The sequence below is a fragment of the Aythya fuligula genome, chromosome 11 (genome assembly GCF_009819795.1).
Source record: "Aythya fuligula isolate bAytFul2 chromosome 11, bAytFul2.pri, whole genome shotgun sequence".
In the NCBI taxonomy this organism is placed as follows: Eukaryota; Metazoa; Chordata; class Aves; order Anseriformes; family Anatidae; genus Aythya; species Aythya fuligula.
The window spans coordinates 11,232,606-11,253,612 of NC_045569.1; the positions used below are offsets into that span (position 1 = coordinate 11,232,606).

Here is a 21,007-nt window from a genome sequence, read left to right on the forward strand (position 1 = left end):
CAGATATGTAGGACCTAGAAACATCATAGAAAAGTCACATCTTCTGGATATGACTGCATGTGTGAACGACTGAACCTAACAAGATTGATTAAACAGATTTTGCCTTGCTGCTTTGGAGCCAACAGTACCTCAGTTGTGTACCCTTTCCCTTCAGGAAGTGGTTAATGTGCTTTTCGGTTAATGTGCTTTTCAAAACAAGGGGGAACTTTTCTTGCAAAGTGTGATTTAGTCATTCATTTTAACCACAGGATCCTGCTTCAAGCAGGCAGCAGCTTGAAGCTTATGAGACAAAAGTTAACTGGGACATGTGTGTGCAGTGTTTTTTTGTTGTTGTTGTTTGTTTGTGTGTGTGTGTTTTGACTGCTAACCAAACTTCTAGGTTATCTGTCAAACCAGCCCACAGTATTTCCTGTTGGCCCCTTCCCAGTACTGGTAAGTGGGAAGTCAGTATCCTGTTTTCTCACCTTCTGAGATCTGTACCTTCATTCCTTATTCTCATATTTACTATTTTTCTTTTTGTTACAATCAAAAATTTTGAACCTGACTAATTTAAAAGGGCATGAATAATTAAAATTCATTTAAAAGCAAAGCCAAATTTCTTAGCCTTGCTGAAGTCTTTTAAATGTGTCAGACAGTCTTTCTCTTACCCTGTGGAAAACCCAAGAAAAACAGTTTTAATCGAAGGGAAATATATCATGTGGTAGGTGATTTCCTAGTTCTCAGTGGTGACTGGATATGACAGTTGAATTTTATCAATTTTTACTGAATTATCATAAGTAAGGACACTGTGCAAATCTTACAATACTTCAGCATAATAAAATTTTATTTTGATCTTCATTAAGAAACCTAAAATGTTGGCTCCATATACCTGACAAAGAGAAAAAAGTTTCTAGAGGAACAAAGAAAAATCCTACTATATATCTGTCTAACATGAGTTCCTTCAGGTCCAGTGAAACTACGTTCACCTACACTAGAAAACTAGCACTAATAAAAGCATCTAAAAATTAAAACCATACTATGCTTCCTCTCTGCCTGGGATCCCTAAGCAGTATGGCATTACTTTTGTAGACAGTAATGTAATACAAATAGAGATGTTATTTTTAAAGCATAGTAAGTATGAAGCTCAGTTTTAAGCTTTGAAAACTATCTAAGCAACTTGGTACTTCAACACAGTGGATAGAGGAGTAGGAAATCTAAGTATTCCTGCTTAGCAGTAGGTTGAAGACAATTTCTGATATGAATCAAACATAACAAAAAATTGTTGTAACAATTAATGAAATTTAGCAAGACAAGAGTTCAACAATATTAACTGCTTAAGAAAGCTTTCTGATGATGTTAACTGAAGAGCACCTTGATGAAGTGATGGGACTCAAAGTTCTGCAGGAACTGGGAAGGGATATTGCTTCTTTGGTTCCTTAGATGTTTATTGGCAGCAAAGTTGAGCCACAGTGTTTAAATTACACTGTTACATTTTCTCCCTCTCTTCTTCAGCCCATTGCTGGCTCACTTAGTACCTGAAAGCAGTGTTTGTTTAATGAAGTTGTGCCTAGTTTCTGTGAAATCAGAATAAACTGGATAATCATTTTGGTCATTTTGTGTACTTGATCTTCAGAATTCTCCCACCTACTTTTTCCTTCCCCTTTTTCAAATTTGTTGTATTTGGGGATTCTCCCTTTGTAGTCCTCACATGTCTGGACTTCTCTCCAGACTTTCTCCACTCGAAGCTGCCAGCAGAAGATTTTTTATATAACCTGAGGTGATCTGGTCTAGCCTGGAGCAAAAACAAATTGCGGATGAGCAACCAATGAGTTAGTCACTGGAAACATTGACTCATTCTGTGGAAAACAGAAGAGCTGAGATGGTGTCACTCCTTGTGGGGTTACAGGAGGTTATAAACCCAAATTGTCTGCACTCCCTACACTTCCCTCCTATGTTCCCAGGGACTGAATTATTTATTTCCTACCTCAAAGATGAATAGCTTGATAGTCATGAGTGTACCGAAGGCAATGCTTTTAGCCAGCAAGACTCTCAAACACAAAACCACCATGAAGACCATATTCATTTTTTCCATTTTGACATCTGTTTTCAAAAGAAGAAAAAGATGGAAGAGATTTTGGCATGCACACATCATGGATGAGGGAAGGAGAAACAGAGGGGAAGATGGCAGAGAAATTCATCAAGTTCAGGGACGAGAGGAAGAAATGCCTGCCCAGTGAGAATTTACTTCCTATTACTGGTTTATCCCAGGGAAAATTCTCAGCTATTTAACCTCTTAACCCAAAATAGCAGCTTATTCCTCAATAAATATTTCCAATTCTGACATTTTTACACTAGAGAAAGTAATTTGTCATGTCTTTATACAGAATCCACAATCAGTGAAGCCTATTGTTTAATAAGTATCTACAATTCAGACATTTCTGTACCAAAGATAATACATTTTCATGTATTTTTACTGATTCACCAATAAAGTACATAAACTATACTAATGCTTTAGACAACTAACCTTTTGTAGAGGCATCTGTAATGTTGCAAACTTTCACTGTCACCAGTTCTTCAGCTTTCTCTTCTGTTGAATGATTGAGACACACTATAAACTGTATCTAAACTACATAAAATGAGAATTAAAGAAAGAACACCTATGCCCCTTTCCCCAGCAGTAGATAAGCATTATTGGAATATCAGATGGCAGGCAGACATTAATTCTGGTATTAATTTGAAGAGAAAGAATATCTTTCTACATGTGATTGCAGAAAAGTCCACCAAGATTGTTGAGGATTTTTCTATACTTTTTGAAATGCACTTTACCATAAAAAAATAATAATAATAAAAATAAAAAAAAAAAAAAAACCAGAAGTTTTGGGTAAAAAACATATTTTCCATTTCTTTTTGTTTTCGTAAGTTATTTCAAGCTTTCTGCTATCAGACATGTATACTCATGTGCCTTGAACGATTTTGCATCAGATAAAGGAAGACTCAGAAACATAAAGAGTTTTGGTTTTGGTTTGTTGTTGTTGTTTGGTTGTCCATGTCCCCCCTCCATCCCTCCTTCCCCCCCTTTTTTTTTTTAAAGAAGAAAATTCCAGTGCTTAAATGGTTGAATTAAGATCATCTACACCATGTACTTTTGAATATCTCACTTCCACATGTCTACGCACCTAAATATCTTTCTGACCGTACTTGTTCCTGTTAGATGCTCAAAGACTAAGAAAGTATCTTGGAGGAGGCATGTCCCAGAATCAGTCTGTGCTTGTACCACAAACATTGTACCTGGCAGGATTGTGCTGGCTGCAGTCTCATTCCTCTTGTGCACAGCCTTGCAGGTCCCCTCTGCATCTGGTTTTACTCCAATTACCTTCCATGTACTGTACATCCCCTCCAATGTGATAAGAGGTGCCTTCAGATCATATACAATGTGACCCTCAGGCCCATCAAGACTGATGTTCTTAGGGTAGAATGTCCTTGCCAAACAAGCTATATTCAATTTGCTGCCATATTGTTTGGGTACCTTTGATTTAAGTGCAATGACTTCTGGTGTAGAATATTCTTGTCTGTCTGAAAAAGAAGCATAACTTTAGAATAACTTTATTTCTGCATACTTTCTTGACAGCTAAATCACCTGCAATTCAAACATAGTCCACTCATGTTTGTCCCCTGACACCTAAGTGTCTTCTTCCTTCTCTTTTCCAAAGAGCAGATAAAATACAGAAAGGGAGCATAGTGGGATTTTAATGGAAGGTTTTAATCCCTTGGGGTCTTAAACTTGTTTTTATTAAAACTCATACCTATATGTGAATTAATTTAAATTAGGCACTTTGAAAAGAGGGAGTTCTTAAGAATACAACACAAATGATCATATTCATTAATAATTCATAATAATTTACATCCTAAAAAGAACATTTATTTCAAGGGCAGTCATATATGTTTCTAACATGATACATGATAAAAGATCCTTTTTTAATTGTGCAAAAATCCTTTACTTGATGAGGTTAAAAAGCTTAACCATAAAATATACATGTAAGTGAGAGGACTCTGATACTCCACTCTACAGTACTGTTCCAATAAATGGCATTGGGTAGGATTACCTGCAGATACAAAATAATGTTGCTAAAACAGAAAATGATGTTAAATTTTTATTTACAAATGTTCAGGTCCAACAAGAGTTTCTTTCCAGATTCTGTTATTTCAACATTTCCATAATATTTCTTTGAAGAACCTGAGTCAGGCATAGAAATGTCTCTAAAATTAACAAGTGAATAGTGTTACATGAGCTCTGGAGTGATTTCCAAGTTATGAGACCGTTTCACTACATAATGCTGAGCCATCCTAAGGAATAAAACTAGGGCAACTAACAGAGGCTTTCAGTGCCATTCTGCATATCCCATTTACTCTGTCTTATCTCTGCTTATTCCTTCTGAAAGAAACAAGTCTCCTGTAGATCCTTAAGGCATCTTTGTACTAAGCATTTATGCTTTCGCTGAAACCTACCTGTCATTACTGTGACAAACTAGGAGAAAAAGAAGAGATCTCTGGAATGCTCATCCCCAGTTAAACGGTTATCCAGGATTTCCTGGTACGTTCATGTGTGTTGCCTGTCCTGGAAGTTCAGCTGCTGGGACTTGGAGCTGACTCTCTCTCATATCCTCGCATGGGAGCTGGTTTAAGATGAGGTTATAAGCATTTTGTCTGCACCTATGTTATAGCTCCTTCAGCATCACAGCCTGTGCCTGGCCGTGGCAATCTCTCATGAGAACTCCCCAAGAGTACTGTGTTCAGCTCTGGGATCCCCAACATAATAATGACATAAACCTGTTGGAGCGAGTCCAGAGGTGGCTGCAAGGATGATCAGAGGGCTGGAACACCTCTCCTATGAAGACAGGCTGAGAGAGTTTGAGTTGAGGATTGGGGGAGACTTTATTGCTACACATTCCCACACAAAAGCTGGGGAAGGTAGACCATCCTTATAAAGATCACCTTTATGAGAGTGACATTTCTAAATATGAAGTGCTTTCTCACATTTCAAACAGTTGCTTGCTAAATCCTATATGCCATGATTTTCCCCAGGATTTTTCTTCTGAAACCCTTTATGTCTCCATTTTCCTTTCCATGCATCTTAGTGTTACACAAACGAAAGAAAAGAACTAACTTTACATCATACTAAAGCTGGGCCAAAATACCATCTCCTGTAGGTATAATCAATACAGTGTTAAATTTAGTAGTGCAGCTACTGGGGGGAAAAGGGTCGGGGAGAGGTAGTATTGAGGATATGTGGAGTAATGCTGATGCACACAGCTAGGAAAATAACTTTTTTGGTCTAGAAAAGTTTTGTTAACTAAATTGAGGACTTGAGCGCCTGGTTGGTGTATACATGTTCAAGAGATCCCTAGCAACAGAAAATTCTCATTCAACTGCAACATCATAAAACCCACCCCAACTCAGATTTATTCCACTTTGTCCACCCCACCTCAAACTTACATGTACAAAATATATTAGTAGTAATACAAGCGGAACTTACTTGGTTCAACTGAGAAAGCAATCCCACTTCCAAATACAAGCTTGTCTGTTTCCACAGTGTTTCTGCATAGTCAGAAAACAGAAATGATTTCCTCACTACATATTAAAGGTGTATAAACTCAAAGAACAAAATGACAGGGGTTAGTCCAAAGGATCTGTGAATGAAATGCTATGAAAGCTCTCCAGAGAAACTTTTCTTTCCAAAACTGGGGGGAAAAATATTTTTGTAGTAGAGAGATTTCAAACAACTTGATGCAGGCCAAAGCTTTTAAAACTCTTTCCTCTTCTCTGTTGTTAACTCAATAAGCAATATACTTGCAGAATAAATAGTCACAGGAATACTGCAGTTTGCTCCTTCAGCACACTCCTTTCTTTCTTTCTTTCTTTCTTTCTTTCTTTCTTCCTTGAAATGTTCTTGAAATTTTCTTCTTGCAGTCTCAGGTTTTTGTATGAGGCCTTAGAGTGTTTGTGCCATTGTGCTACTCCAAGTTCTCAACACAGTGATATACTTAGTTACAAAAAGTGCCTCTTCCTTCCTTTTTACTTCACAGTGTATTCAGATGAGACAGGTATACCGATATACCATACAAAGAAATCACATAGACTTGTGAATAAGAATCCGATCATGGGTCAAAAGTGGAGATTTAAACCTACCTGGGATATATAGAATTGCAACATGGCTCTGAGAACACTTAGATTTTTGCCTAATGAAAAAACAAAAGTTGTGTGAGTGTGATTCTACAGAAATTAGCAAAACTCTTCAGAGTTGCAGAAGTGTTCTGCTTTTGTTTGTTTCTTTGTTTTTTCACTTTGGATTTTTTTTTAATTTTACTTATTTTTTTAATTTATATATATATATATATATTTTTTCCCAGGAAGAAGAGGAAAGTGCTCACTCTGGTCTTTTAGAGCTGTTACCTTTCTGGATGGCCCAGGGGTAAGGGTAATTCAGTACCTCAGGAAATCATGCTTTTGACAACTGTTCTTTATTAGGTAGAGTTATATTGTACGACAGAGGCATTATTAAATAGGGATTTTGCTGTGGATGGTGCAAGTTGGATTGATCAAATGTTGCATGATGGTCAAATTCTGCACTCTTAGCATGAACAGCATCTAAAGATTTGTGTCAAGCATAACGTCCAGGGAAAAATAAAATTCACGTGAATACATTTGTTATGCATATGTGTGGCAAGATGTTCCCTTCCTCTGTTATGGCATGGGAGAATAAAAGAATAGAACACTTATATAACATACTTACATAACCAATTCACATTAAAAAAAAAAAAATCTGTGATTTATCCGTTGGTGGTCTTTAACAATATTGATAGAGTATTTACAGGTGATACACAACAACTGTGTTGACTCACTCAGTTGCTCCTGAATGGACTAGACAATGCCCTTCTTGGGTATACGGACAAACCATTCACCAGATAATAGTATGCTATCCACAGAGCATAAACCTTCTAGAAACACACCTGACACTCTTGCATCAGCTTGTTGGTCACAGCTGAAGGTCACAACCCTGTAAGAGTAGTTGGCTGGTCTTGTTGGTTGATCAAGGAGTGTTGCCTGGTGAAGATGTTTGTGAAAGACAATATGAGATGTTGACAATCAAATGCATGGCTTCACCAAGGGAAAATCATGCCTGACCAATCTGGTGGCCTTCTATGATGGAGTGACTATATCAATTGACAAAGGAAGACTGACTGGTGTCATCTACCTGGACTTCAGTAAGGTTTTTGACATGGTCCCACATGACATTCTGATTTCTAAATTGGAGAGATATGCATCTGATGGGTGGACCAGTCGGTGGATAAGGAATTGGCTTGATGGATGCACCCAGAGAGTAGTGGCCATTGGCTCTATGTCCAGGTAGAGGCTGGTGCTTTTCAATATCTTCATCAATGACATAGATGATGGGATTGAGTACACCTTCAGCAAGTTTGCAGATGACACCAAGCTGAATGGTGCAGTTTATACTACAGAAGGAAGGGATGCCATCCAAAGGGACTTGGATAAGCTGGAGAAGTGGGCTGAATGAGGTTCTATAAGTCCAAGTGCAGGGTGCTGCACCTGGGTCAGGGCAATCCCAGGCATATGTACAGACTGGGAGAAGAACCTATTGAAACCAGCCTTGAAGAGAGGGATTTGGGGCTTCTGGTAGATCAGAAGCTCAACATGAGGCCAGCAGTGTTTGCTTGCAGCCCAGAAGGCAGCTGTATCCTGGGCTGCATCAAGAGAAGCATGGCCAGCAGGTCAAGTGAGGTGATTGTCCCCCTTGGCTCTGCCCTTCTGAGGCCCCACTTGGAGTACTGCATCCAGGTCTGGGGCCCCCAGTACAAGAAAGCTGTGGACCTGTTAGAATGGGTCCAGAGGAGGGCCAAAGATGATCAAAGATGATCAGAGGGCTGGAGCACCTCTGCTACGAAGAAAGGCTGAAAGAGCTGGGGATGTTCAGCCTGGAGAAGAGGAGGCTCTGGGGAGGCCTCATTGGAGCATTTCAATACTTAAAGGGTTCTTATATAAAGGATGAAGAGGGACTCTTTACTCGTGTAGATAATGATAGAGGGGAGGAGGGTGGGGAGGGTGTTAAACTGAAAGAGAGGAGAAAGATTGGATGTTAGGAAGAAGTTTTTACTCAGAGGGTGGTGAGGCACTGAAACAGGTTGCCCAGAGAAGTTGTGGATGGCCCATCCCTGGAGGTGTTCAAAACCAGGCTGGATGGGGCCCTGGCAAACCTGATCTAGTGTGTGGCATCCCTGCCTATGGCAGGGGGGTTGAAACTAGATGATCTTTAAGGTTACTTCCAACCCAAGCCATTCTATGATTCTATGATTTTGTGATTCTGTGATTCTGTGATTCTATGACAACTTTCCTTATTGTTGCTCATCCATAGGTAACATTAGTGCCTTGACTATATGGTAAGTAGCTTCTCCATTTCAGTTTGCTTAACCTTATGCTTAGCTTGCTTGCATTCTGCTCAGGCTTAATTAATCAGTATGGGTACTTATATCAAACTTAGTCTGTGGTCTGTTGCCATGTTATCACTCAATATCCGAAAGACCCTGATTATCCTGTCACATTTTTGGCATGGTCAGTCCTGTCCCAAAATGGTGTTCTTTGCCCAGTGTGCAAGGAGCTGATTAGCACTCAGAATCAAGACATTTGCTTATTTCATGTCTGCATAGAGATGAATGCCAGGTAGTAACTCCACGAAGCTCGCATGCCAGCCTTACTGAGAACAGTTAATTATTTTATATATTACAAAATGCAAGATCATCACTTCCTTGGGTTCAATGATAGCATTCACTTACATGATTGGTCTTTTAACTTCTTGCTTTCGTTTAAAGATACAGTACATTACTTTTCTACTACGCATGCTTAGAGGGTAAGGGGTTTCTAGTGGTAGGGGGCTTCCCTAGCCTACAGCTGGCTACTTTACTATGTTAATGGGATAAGCTTCACCTAAAGTTTAAATGAGTAATTCTTTCTACTTCCTTATCTACTTCTTGCTGTCACTGTTCAAGGTTGATAAATCCATTTGGGTTCCCACTATAACAGACTTATGTGAGTGAACTCCCACTCAACGGTTATGTTGACCTCCCCTTCTGCACGTGTTGACCTTCCTTCCTGCATCAGTTTGTGACACGGGAAGTTGCATCTTAAGATACACAATGGAAGCTTATAATGAATACACACTGATTTTTGATGGTTGGTAAAGGACCAGCTATCTTTACTGACAGAGGGTCAGAGCTGAGTGCACAGGAAAACTCTTTTTGAGAAATATGGGTTTCTAGCCAATCCTTGACTGTTTCCCCTTGTTCCATTTTGGGGTGTATTTTAAAGAATTGGATTAAATTTGCTGGGGAACCAATGACCAAAGTAAGATGAAAAGGTATTGTAATCACTTCTGACCACACTATAAAATGAAGGATGGTGAGGTTTGGAACAAAAATGGATACTTGAATGTAATATATACTGCAATTAATGCAGTTTAAAAGGACAAAGAATACTTGTGACAGAAAGAAAAGAAATGATTTCCAGAATTTCAGTACCAAAAAACAAGAGACAGTTCAGAGGTTTCTTGTGAATGGCTGGGTTCTGCTGCATTTGGATTCCAAATTTTGGACTTATTCATAAACCATTATATGATGTTATCAAAGGGTCAGAAGAACTACTGGAATTGACTCCAGAGTACCAGAAAAGTTTTGATGAGATAAGAAGAAAATTAATGGAAGCTCTGGTCTTAGCCTTTCCAGATATGACTAAGCCCTTCCAATTGTATGTATATTGTGAGAAAAATCTCAATAATTTTCTTAGACAAGATCTTCTGTGAAGCTATTTTATTCGCAATTGCAATGGCAGGTGTCCAGCAAGCAGGAGCACACAGTGAAAGTATACCATGACCTTGTATTCCCTATTACTCAACAGCTGATTTCTCCCCTGTTTCCTCATTAGCTGAGTACTATAGGTTCACAAGCTAGTCGACGCCTTTCTATACCATACTATTCTATACTATACCATACTATTTTTTACCATACCATTCTATACTATTTTATTTGACCAACCATTATTTTATCCTTTTCCTTTTCTTCTTTCTTCTCTCCTAAATAGAGGGCTCATGATTTTTGGTTTTACTGATTTTGCACTGCTTCTCCTGTTTTTCTTAGCTATCCTCCTTATTTTGGGACAGTGGGACCTTCCTCTTCCTAATATACTTCCCGCTGCTATGCTACTGTCATGCCTGCACAATCGCTTTTCAATATGCAAGGCTAGTGGCATTTTCCACTGTAAAAACACCTTCTATTGCAAAAACACAACTTTGTTTCTCACAATATTAAAGGTAACATTGGGCCTTAAAAGTGATAACCCAAATGCTCAGGATCTTGAAAAGACCAGTGGCTTTCTTCTCAAAGCAACTTGATGAAATAAGTAAAGAGTGGCCTGCGTGCTTATGGTCTGTAGAAGCAGCTGCTTTATTAATCCAGAAGACTTGGAATCTTCCCTTGAGACAACCTATAACTGCAATGGTCCTTCATGAACTTCTGACAATTATAAATGATAAATGACATTACTGGGTTTCTCTGAGTTAATTGGCCAAATATCAAGCTATTCTGATATAGTAAGAAGAAGAGACTCTGGGTATGGTATCTACATTGAACCTGTTGCCAATAACTAAGCAAGAGCCATTACAGCATCACTGCCTGGCTACTGTTGCATAAGTCTATACCAGCAGACCAGACTTAAAGGATGAATCATTAAAAGATGAAGATTTACAGTTACATACAAATGGCAGCAGTTTCATGCATGAGAGAGAGAGGAAAGCTGGATATGAGGCAGTAACCCTCGAGGAAGAAATAGGAACTAAACCATTACCTTGGAATACCTCAGCACAAAAGGCCAAGATTATTGTGTTGATTATAGCTCTTGAAATAGAGAAAGATCTGAAAGTTAACATATACGAAGTCTAAGTATATTTTTGGAGTCATACACGCCCATGTAGCCATGTGGAAAGAACAAGAATTACTGAATTCACATGGAAACAGTATAAAATATGGACAAGAAATATTTAAATTGTTGCTTGTGCTTTTAGAACAAAAGGAATTAGCAGTAAATCAATACATAGCCAATAAAAAAAGGACAAGGAGAAGTGACTCAAGGAAACAGAAAAGCCAATTTGGCAGTCAAAAAGATGCCTTACAGGAACATGTGGTTGAGGCCCTGATAAAAGGCAGAGAAATTAATATGCCAAATTTGCTGTGTAAGTAATCCCAAATACAAAGAAGACAAGAAGACTACCTGCACATGAAGTGAAATGAAGGATAATCCCTGGGGAACACTGGCAAATAGATTTCTCTGCACTGCTGATATGTGGGCATTATAAATACCTACCTGTTTTAGCAGATACCTTTTCAGAGTGACTGGAAGCTTTCCCTTGCCACACCAATTGTCTGGAGAAGTTGTAAAAGCTCTTTGAAAATAAGTAATTCATAGATTTGGAATCCCTGAAGGGTTATCCTCAGATAATGGTCCTTATTTCGTTTCAGAAATAGTCCAAAAGCTATCAAAGTTTCTTCGATTCAGATGGGACCCCTTGGAGGCCCCAGTCTAATGGAAAGGTCAAAAGGATGAATCCCTCAAAAGGCAGCTTTCAATGTTATGTCAAGAAACTCTTCTTAAATGGATAGATGTTCTGCCAATTGCTCTGATAAGAAATAGAATCTCCCATCAGGTAAGAGAAGGAATAAGTCCTTTCAAAATATTATAAGGAAAACCTTACCCTGTCAGTAGGACAGAATACCAGATTGATGGCATGTATATCAGGGATTATGAATTATGATTATGGATTATGATTACCTGGTGTATCTCTCATGGGTACTGCCTTCTTTACACAGGTATCTCAACCAGAGAGATCCACTTCCCTTGGATGTCCTAGCACACAGCTTATTCTATGATTCTAAGGTGGGAGACAGTGATCAGAAAACCTGGTCAGTTGTACTACTTGATAAAGAAAGAAATGCAGTATGAGAATGTTGATTCAATCAGGGTTGTCTGAATTAAGATCTGTTGATCAGGATGATAAGAAATAAAGAAAGGGGAACTGTAAGCAAAATGCTGAGACACAGACTTAACAAAGCAAAAATGAAGACAATAGCAAGGAACAAAACTCCCAGTCACAGTGGTTGAGTAGCTAGCAAGCTACAGGCATAATTTCCAAGAAGATCAACCTGAATTTTGGACCTGTGAACCAGAAAGAGGCTGGACTGGGAAGATGCAGAAACTGCAGACCTCTAAAAACCCATGTAGGTGTGCAGGGGGAAGGAGCTGCAAGAGGAACAAAGAGGGATAGGTAGAAAAGGATAGAAAAATCATGTCTAAAGTGAGGCCAGTCACTGTGCTTGTCTGACTGAGCCCTGCAGCTGAACACCACAGTCTGTTCTTTCTTCTCATCTTTTCTCTTGAAATCTTCTCTTAACTCACTCTCTGTTTATTCATACTGTCTCTCCTCTGTGTCTGTGCACTTCAAGACAGGCCTGGCATCCTGGCAGGGTTGATGGGCATACATTCCAGCCATGCTGGCACTTGAGGGATCCTGGCAGAAGTGCTGGACAGACATGGTTTTAAAGGACCCAAAAGGAACATCAAGCCCCGCTCCCGGGTTTTCTCTCTAATGGCTACAAAAGAGACACAAGGAGTAACTTAAATATAACCTTCTGAACTGTGGCAGGTAAAACCCCACCTGCTGACCAAGATCAGACAATTAGATGTTCAAAATCAAATTATCCTGAGCCCAACACTCATATTTGAGTGCAAGAAAAACTAGCATAGTATATAGTGATTGTCCCACAGCTTGCATCATGATCAGTATCAAATCTGTTCTCTGAGGTTGTGAGGAAGTGGAATATTATACACCTGCAGGCTCTTCAGGGAGTCAGTTTGTGTTGTGTAGTTCAGTCTCTTTCAACTACTGTGATACCTAGCCCACACAGTAATGAATAGTCATACAAAAACGTTTCTGATTTCATTTCAGTACCAGGTGACACACCTTCTTTGATGTCTTTTGAATGCTGCAGTTTGTCTTCCTCTCTGTTCTTTTACTGATGGAAAATCAAACCAAGTTCCTATGTGCCATATCTAGTTGAGTATTGAATATGGAGATTCTACAGCCTCTTTGGGCAACTTGTTCCAATGCTTAGTTACCTTCCAAGTGAAAAAGCTCTTCATTATGTTTAAGAGGAATTTCCTGTATTTTATTTTCTGCCCATTTCTTCTTGTCATGTCACTAAGTACCACTCAGAAAAGCCTGGCTCCATCCTTTTTACTCCCATGGGTACATTGCTGGCTCATTTTCACCAGAGTCCCTCACGATCCCCAGGTTGTTCTGCCAAGTTACCAATAAGACATTTTTAGACATTTTGTGAAGAAAAAAACTGTACTCTAGTTCAATTTCTACTATGGTGCCTGTCTAATTGGTGTATGAGGAGAAAAGGAGTGGGGGCTGATTTACTGTATTTACTGTGGCTACTTGTTGGATTCCCTAGAATCATGAAATTACCCTTCAGACATTTCAAATAAAACTTTCCTTGTGAAGAATGGGAAGAAAATGGTTTTGTACCCAACTCTCAAAACTCCAATAACATTTCAGTCTTCTCACCTTTTTTTTCTTTTTTTTTTTCTTTTTCTTTTGTCCTGCTCTTTCCATCAGTCATTATGTTTTGTTTTGTTTTGTTTTGTTTTTTTCTAAAGAAATTTTAATTTTTCATATAGAAACATGCAGCTTTGTCTGCAGCTGTTGCAGGGAGAGCTGGTCCTTAGAAGGATCTGCAGAGCTGATGACTTGGCTTTGAAAGGATGAAACATTACATTGGACTCTTGAGAAAGGATAGAGCAAAGCTAGGTTTTAGGTATTTCCCAGAGTGTGTTGGATCCAACTCCAAGCTCAGCTGCTATCAGTGACGGGTATGCCAGGGATGTTGTAGGTGACTGACTCTAAGATCTATTCTATTCCATATCTTTCTCTGCACATAAGAAAGCATATCTGGAAATGAGAGAGGCTTAACTGAGTAGGTGGTATATGGGTGGAGAGCTAGATCAATCAGAAGTTGAGTGTTGGGTGTTAACCCTGGCACATGCCAGCTAAGTACCAAAGTGCTGACTTGTGTTAATCCTGTAGTGGGATAGGGGAGACCACTGGAAGTGAGAAAACGCATGGATTGAGATAAAGACTTGAGGGAAAGCAAAAGCTACACATGCAAACAGAACGAAATAGGAATACATTCATTGTTTTCCACTGGAAAACAGATTTTTAGCTATTTCTAGGAAAGCAGGGCTTCATCATGCATAGTGGCAACTTGGGAAGACAAATGCCATAACTCCAAACATTTCCCACTCCTCCTTCTTTCCCCACAGCTTTTATTGTTGAGCATGACATCATGTGGTATGGAATATCATTTTGGTCAGCTGCGGACTGTTGTTCTGGCTGTGTCCCTTCCCAACTTCTTGTGCACCCCCACCCTATTTGCTGGTTTGTCAGTGAGGGTTTCTCATTTTTCAAACTGTGTCTCCCTCTTCCAGAAGTCACAAATCAGAAGCTTCCCAGCTTCATATTTGTGCCTGGTCCAAGAAAGGGATTAAAAGACTGAATTCAACCTTGCAGTCCTTTTTTTGTTTGTTTGTTTGTTTCTTTTTTGTTGTTTGATTCTTTTTTTTTTCTTTTTTTCTTTTTGTTTCTTTTCTAACCCAGTAGTTACTGAATGTTTTTGCAGAATGGTTTAGGAAGTGGCGTCAGTAGATGCCAATGACAAACAACACTGGTTTCTACATATTGGTTTCTACATATTGGTTCTACACACTGGTTTCTTCAGGTACAGCAGTTTCATTTGGGAAGGGCAAGACATTGCCCATGTCTCAGTGCAGTGCAGGAGATAGATTCATTCCTCACCAGTGGGTAGATTCACTCTCAGTTATGGATTCTGGCATATTGTCAAACCACAGCTGTGTAAGACATGCAAGTAGCTTCTTTATTGCTGAGTAATATTTTCTTTAATATCTTGCTCTACTATTCTCTGTTAGAGTTCCATAAATCCAACACATAAAAGTACCTTAATTCATTTCAACCACAAGAATACAGCATCTTACTAAAATGCACTCTTTTGGCTCACTTTTCCAGACAAAATGGATCAGTTATTTACGTAACAGCATTGACATGATACAATCCTCTCTATGTCAGTGTGAGTGGCACAGAAAGTTGTAGACCATGATGAGGTCCCCCCTCAGCCTCCTCTTCTCCAGGCTGAACAGGTCCAGTGCCCTCAGCCGCTCCAGATATGTCTTCCCCTCTAGTCCCTTCACCATCTTCGTCACCCTCCTCTGGACACTCTCCAACAGTTTTACATCCTTTTTGTACTGTGGTTCTGGTGAGTAGGAGGTATCCAGAAAACATTCCCTCCCTGGAAAAAGACATCATCATCTCTGTCAGGGATGGAGCATCTGGAATGACATGCGACATCTTTGAGGATTAGAGGGAAGTCCAATCCTCCTATAGTGGCCATCATGCAGAGGTAGTGAGAGAGCCCTGGGCACTACCACCTCTGACCATCTGTCTTCCTGTAGAAAGGGAGAATAGACACAACTAGATATAATTTGAGCGTATGCGCTTCTATGTCAGAAGTACCTCTCATGCTCTTGCATTTCCCTCTTTACCAGACATCAGTGCACAAAGAAACACCATTATGACTTACCTGGACTGAGTGCCAACACAGCTAAGAAATCTTTCTGTATGGCTAGCAGTGCTGGTGCCCCAATGCTGGCAGAGGCCACCCACAGCACACTGGAGGAAGGTCTATCAAGAAGGATTAGGCAGTTCTGGGATGTGCTTCTGCTTGAGATTGTAAATACTCTGCAGCAGACAACAGCTGCTCAGGCCCAATCTCCAGATCCAGCATATAGAAAAGCAAACATCCACCTTTGCTGTTCCCAGAGCTATAAGGGTACCCAGCCTCTCCAACAAGGGTGCAATCCCCCTTTAGGAGATAGACAGGCAGCTTGGGGCAGATCTGTGCTGCACGCAGAAGGAGCCAAGTGCCATCTTGCAGCCCCAAAAGGCTTCACAGCAGCCCTGATATGGAGAGCTGAGGGTGCCCTGCTCCTTTTACTCTCTTGGGATTAAAGGAGCACCAGGGTAGATGTGGAGAAGAGGCAGTGATAGTAGCTTGTGGAGAAGTCTGTGAATTAGATGAAAGTCTATGTTGTGTGAAAGGTTTGGGGATTGAGCTGCCCATGGGACTTATTCATACATGAAATTTTGTTTCTGACTTCTGTTATAAATGTCAAACTTCTCTGCAAATTCAGTTGCCATGGATAGGTTGGGAGATCCAACATCTTTTAGTCCTAATCTTCACTGTTATTTCAGAGAACATGTACAGGCAACTGTAACTTTGAGGAAGGGCTCTGTCACCACAGTAGTCCTCCCACTTTTTGTGCTGCCTCTGCCTCCATTGCTTTTATGGTGTGCTGTCTGGCACAGAAGTAGGTGGCTGTGTCTATGGCTGTAAGGGCATGCAGCTGCAGGGAAACCTTTTTTTTGGCTTTATCTGCAGAGATGGTGGCTCGGCTTTTGAAAGGTGGGGCATAGCCTGTGTTATTCCCAAAAGGATAGACCCACGCTAGAAATTGCAGTTCCCCTGTTGGAGCCAGACGGACGTAATTCCAGTCATAGAGAGGGCTATCCAAAGGTGCTCCTATTATAGTGCAGGTGAGTGGGAGTGATCCGAAGACTTTCCCTTCCTTGGGACCAGATGCCACCATTTTTATGTTGGAAAGGGTACCTGGAAAGACAGAGGGCAGGTATGAAGTTTGAGCTTTTGTGAGAAAGGTCATGGGTTCAGTAGTCAGTCCCAAGGCTGCAGGGTGCACAAAAATAGAGTCCTTTAGCTCTAGGAGTTATCCCTGGAAGCAGTGGTTTGCTCAGACACCACAGAACCATATTTCTTTGTACCACCCAAAGGACTTCTGAGGCAGGAGACCCACCAGAGTCTAGATAACTGCTGGTAAACATGACATATCACTAAATATGAATCCAGAGTCTTGAAAGAAGGAGCACATGGAGTCCCCAGCCCCTCTCAGTCCCACTGCTGCCTTCACCAGCTGCACCTGAGCACAGGGAACAGGATGGGTATGGATACATGGGGAGTTGGTTTGCCAGTTGCACATGATCCCCACAGGAGCAAGAAACATGGGGCTCTTGCTGTGTCCCCAGAAAATAGCCTGCCCCTGTAAAATTCTAAAGCTGCTCAAAATGGGATTCTACAAGGCTCCTTGGAGCAGTTATTGGTTGGATGCAGTGGATGGAGCCTGTGGCCCCTCTGGCCTCATGACATACCCCTAGCAGCACTGAGAACACCATCTCTGGAGATGGTCCCCACCTTGCATAGATAGAAGTGGGCTGAACACCACATGTTCATCGTTTGTCTCATCTTTTTGTGCTCATCTGCACCTTTTGTGGGTCCAGGGTCCAGCTATACCCTGAAATGCTGCAGGAGTGTAAGTCAGACCTGGGAACCTCCCAGGCCCTGCTAGGCTCTTTCAGCCCTGGCTTGGTACCCTTGCTGTCTCCATGGGCTTGAAGTCCCCGGTATGAGGAGAAGTGGGATTCCACAGAGAAGGAATGCATGGGGCAGGCATTACAGTTGGGCATGGAAATACCTGGGCATAGAAATGGCCTTGTGTTCCTGGGATCCTTCTTGGGACCCGCCTTTACCTCCTAGAGTTGCTGCAAAGAGGAGACACAACAGCATTACAGCCATTCTCCTTCTGCTCCTTCTTCTTCAACCTGAGCTAAGCCCAGAGCCAGCCTGCCTCTCCCATACCTCAACATGAGAAGACAGTATGGGGCTGGGCAATGCTCTGGGCATCTGAAGAGAGTGGTCAGGGTACCACGGGAGTGCAGAGCCCAGATTTTCCTAAGTCAGGAAGAGTCAGCTTGGGCCCCAGCCCTTCCAGCCCTGGAGCTGGTGGACAGCTCTCCTATGCCATGAGGTGAAGTACAGAGGAACTGCAGAATTATGCCAGATCATCCTCCTTAGGTCCTTCAACATCTACACATCCTACAGAAGGGCAGGAAAGGGCAAAGAGTAGTTCTGAAATGCTACAAGTCCTGGGCAGAGGATCCACCCTGGTGAGGAGAGAGCACAAAACCCATGCCCTTGTCCTTGACCCAGGAAAAGTGGGGCTCTCACCTTCAGTGGCTGCAGCAAAGGTGATGACCAGCAGCCAGAGGAACATTGCAGGCTTCTCCAGAGGAATTTGCAGGGTGAGGTAGAGAGTTCAGGCCTTCCTCACTTTGGGTCAGCAGAGAAAAGCCCTGTCCTTTCAGCACTGAAGGCTGATTTCCTTCCAACTCTAGACAGATTTCTGACCAACCCCTTTGCAGCTGCAGGTACTTTGAGCACTGGGGAGTTGGATACCTCAGTCACTGCTGTCATGGGTGGGGAGAGCAAGTCACATTTCCTTTTGAGTACTGCTCAGCCTGCACAGGAAACCCAGGGACCTCGGTTGTCTCACCAGGGCCTCTCATAACCATTTCCCTGAACCCTTTTCTGTGTGGGTTGTTGCTCTGCAGATAGCTGGGGGCAGGGTGAGGGGGTAGATATTCGTGATAATGTGGAGAATGCTCTCTCTGGGAGTGAGATGGGGTCAAATCCTCCTTCCTCCAACCTGTTGCACCATCCCTCACCAAAGCCCATGGCTATCAGGTCTGGGAGGGAGAAGGAGGATTTTCACCTCTGGCTCCTCAACATCTGTATCACTGTGAGCTATGCCCAAAACAAAGAAATAGAGTAGGCAGTCCTGTTCTTGCATTGTGAAGACCAGGATCCCTTCCTGGAAGAATAATTTGCCCTGTGGTGGTTTTACCCTGCTGGGCAGCCAAATTCCACCACAACCACTCTCTCACTCCCCATCCTCAAAAGAAGAAAGTATGCTGCAAAGAAAAAAAAAAAAAAGTCTCATGGGTTGAGATGAGGATAATTGAATTAAAGGGAAAAGGAAGAGGGAAAAACAACAACAACCAAGCAAAAGCCATGTGGAAGCATATGAGAAGAAAAATAAATTATCTACTTCCCATCAACGAGTGATATTTGGCCGCACCCTCGGAAGCAGGGCCTCAATACACATAGTGGTTGTTTGGGAGGACAGATGTCTTCATAATGAGAATGTGTGTGTGGCCCCCTTCCCACCACACCCCCTTTTTCCCCTTCCCCCCCTTTTATTGCTATTGAAGCATAAACAAAACTAAACAACTTCTACTTCATGTGAAATTTAGTTGTCTGTAGGAAAAACTACTGCATTTAACTTTTTTTCTAAACAAATTATTCAAGTGTGCTTTGGGGTTATGTGAGATAATCTGTGTGAGGGCAGCATAACAAACTATTAGTGAATACTGATGATAAATATTGTATGGAGGTTGATATCCATCTCTCTGAGTTTAATTACTTGCAGCACTCAGTGTGAATTCCCATTCAAAGGAACACACACCTGGTTTAGACTGGCAAAAAAGCTTTAAACTGTTTGGTCAAATAGTCTAACAAACTATTGTGCTGTGTCTGTTATTTTTAAGTAGTAATGTAAATGGCACGCATTGAAGTAAGACGACGGGTAGGCTGTGTGAAACTTTCTACAAAGCATGTATGGTAGGGCATCAGAGGGGTGGTTTTCTTCAGTTTTAGATGATTTACACGTTGTATACATGCCTAGACTCATAACTTTCTGAAGTCCTAATTTCCCACTGCTAATATTCATCTTTTTCTGTGAAAGACCTACTGTAACAAGTGGTCATTCAACATGAAGTCAACTGCAATGATGTTTTGGAGCAAGAACAAATTCCTTAAAGTAGTCTGAAGCAACACTGAAATGCTGTTACTGAAGTAGTAATAGATTAAAACTTTCCGCAGATGTATTTTCTTTAAGTTGATTTTGTCTTGTCTTAATTGCCAGTGGATTGTTGACCTGTGCTGTGGTTTATGTGTATTTCTAAAAGAAATGTAAAGAATTTCTGCAGTCCATTTTTGGAGCAGAATGTACATAAATACTGTTTAATTTTTTTTTATTATTATTTTGTAACGTAACTTCAAAACTAGAATCTAGGAATTTGAACTATTCTTATTAAAGTATAATATGGAATTAGATGCCTCCATGAAGTATACTAATCTGAATTAATTTCCTTTAATATTTCTTGTTTTCTGTTGCCTCATGTAGTATCCAATTTAGTGTTTCAAGCTGTAGTCTCTTGTTTTCTGTTTGTTTGTTTGTTTGTTTGTTTTCTTCTGTAGTTTGCTTGTTTGTTCTTTGAAGTTTTTTGTTTGTTTGTTTTCAAAAAAAAATCATGTCCACTGTTACTGAAAATGAGAATTCTAAGCACAGAAATTGATGCTTTTGCAATTGCATGTTACAGCATTTCTTTGGAATTCCTGAGCAAATGAAGCTTGCAGTGTTTGATTCCTCAGGCAAATACATGTGAAAATATAGTTGGTAGTTTTACCTTAAAATTGTAGAAAGTTCTGTTCTTGTATGAATAAAAAACTTTTAGATAGAGATTTTATTAAAATTAAATGGGGGAAAACAAATTGGGGAAAGTTTGAGCAGCTTATATAACATCTTTATTAATTCAATGAACTCTTAATTATGCCAGTTAAAACTATGATTTGTTATCTCCATTAGATACTAGTCTTTCAAATGATACTATTATGTTTTAATGCATAAAAAGTAAATGTTGGATTAATATAACTACAGTGTACTGGCATCTAATGCATTTACAGCTAAATTGAGTAATCTTATTGTTGTATGCATTTAGTCTTGTTTGGCTTTAGTAAAAACTGATTTATCAATTAGATAAACGTAGTGTTGGACACTTTCGTATTGATTTTTTTTTTTTTTAATCCAGGTGAAGAAGTATAGCTAAACGTATTGCTTAGAGAAACAGATAAAATCAGAGGTCTAA

General features: G+C 40.4%; 1 protein-coding gene across 1 annotated transcript; it reads right to left on the minus strand.

Annotated features, from left to right (window-relative positions):
• Positions 1-1,487: 1,487 nt before the first annotated feature.
• Positions 1,488-18,294, minus strand: LOC116493723 (immunoglobulin gamma-1 heavy chain-like). The gene is made up of 8 exons (XM_032195288.1): positions 18,249-18,294; positions 16,506-16,838; positions 5,513-5,569; positions 3,268-3,552; positions 2,504-2,566; positions 1,964-2,079; positions 1,628-1,771; positions 1,488-1,514 (listed from the first exon to the last, which is right to left on the minus strand). The coding sequence occupies exons 1-8, from the start codon at positions 18,292-18,294 to the stop codon at positions 1,488-1,490; spliced, it is 1,071 nt and encodes a 356-aa protein (XP_032051179.1).
• Positions 18,295-21,007: the final 2,713 nt, after the last annotated feature.

Excerpts from the sequence above, each read along its gene's own strand:
- LOC116493723 (XM_032195288.1), bottom strand. The coding sequence starts at position 18,294 with ATGTTCCTCTGGCTGCTGGTCATCACCTTTGCTGCAGCCACTGAAG. Across the intron at positions 16,839-18,248 it reads CTTTGCTGCAGCCACTGAAG|GTACCCTTTCCAACATAAAA; the intron begins GTGAGAGCCCCA and ends CTGTCTTTCCAG. Across the intron at positions 2,080-2,503 it reads TACAGATGCCTCTACAAAAG|ATGTCAAAATGGAAAAAATG; the intron begins GTTAGTTGTCTA and ends TTTTGAAAACAG.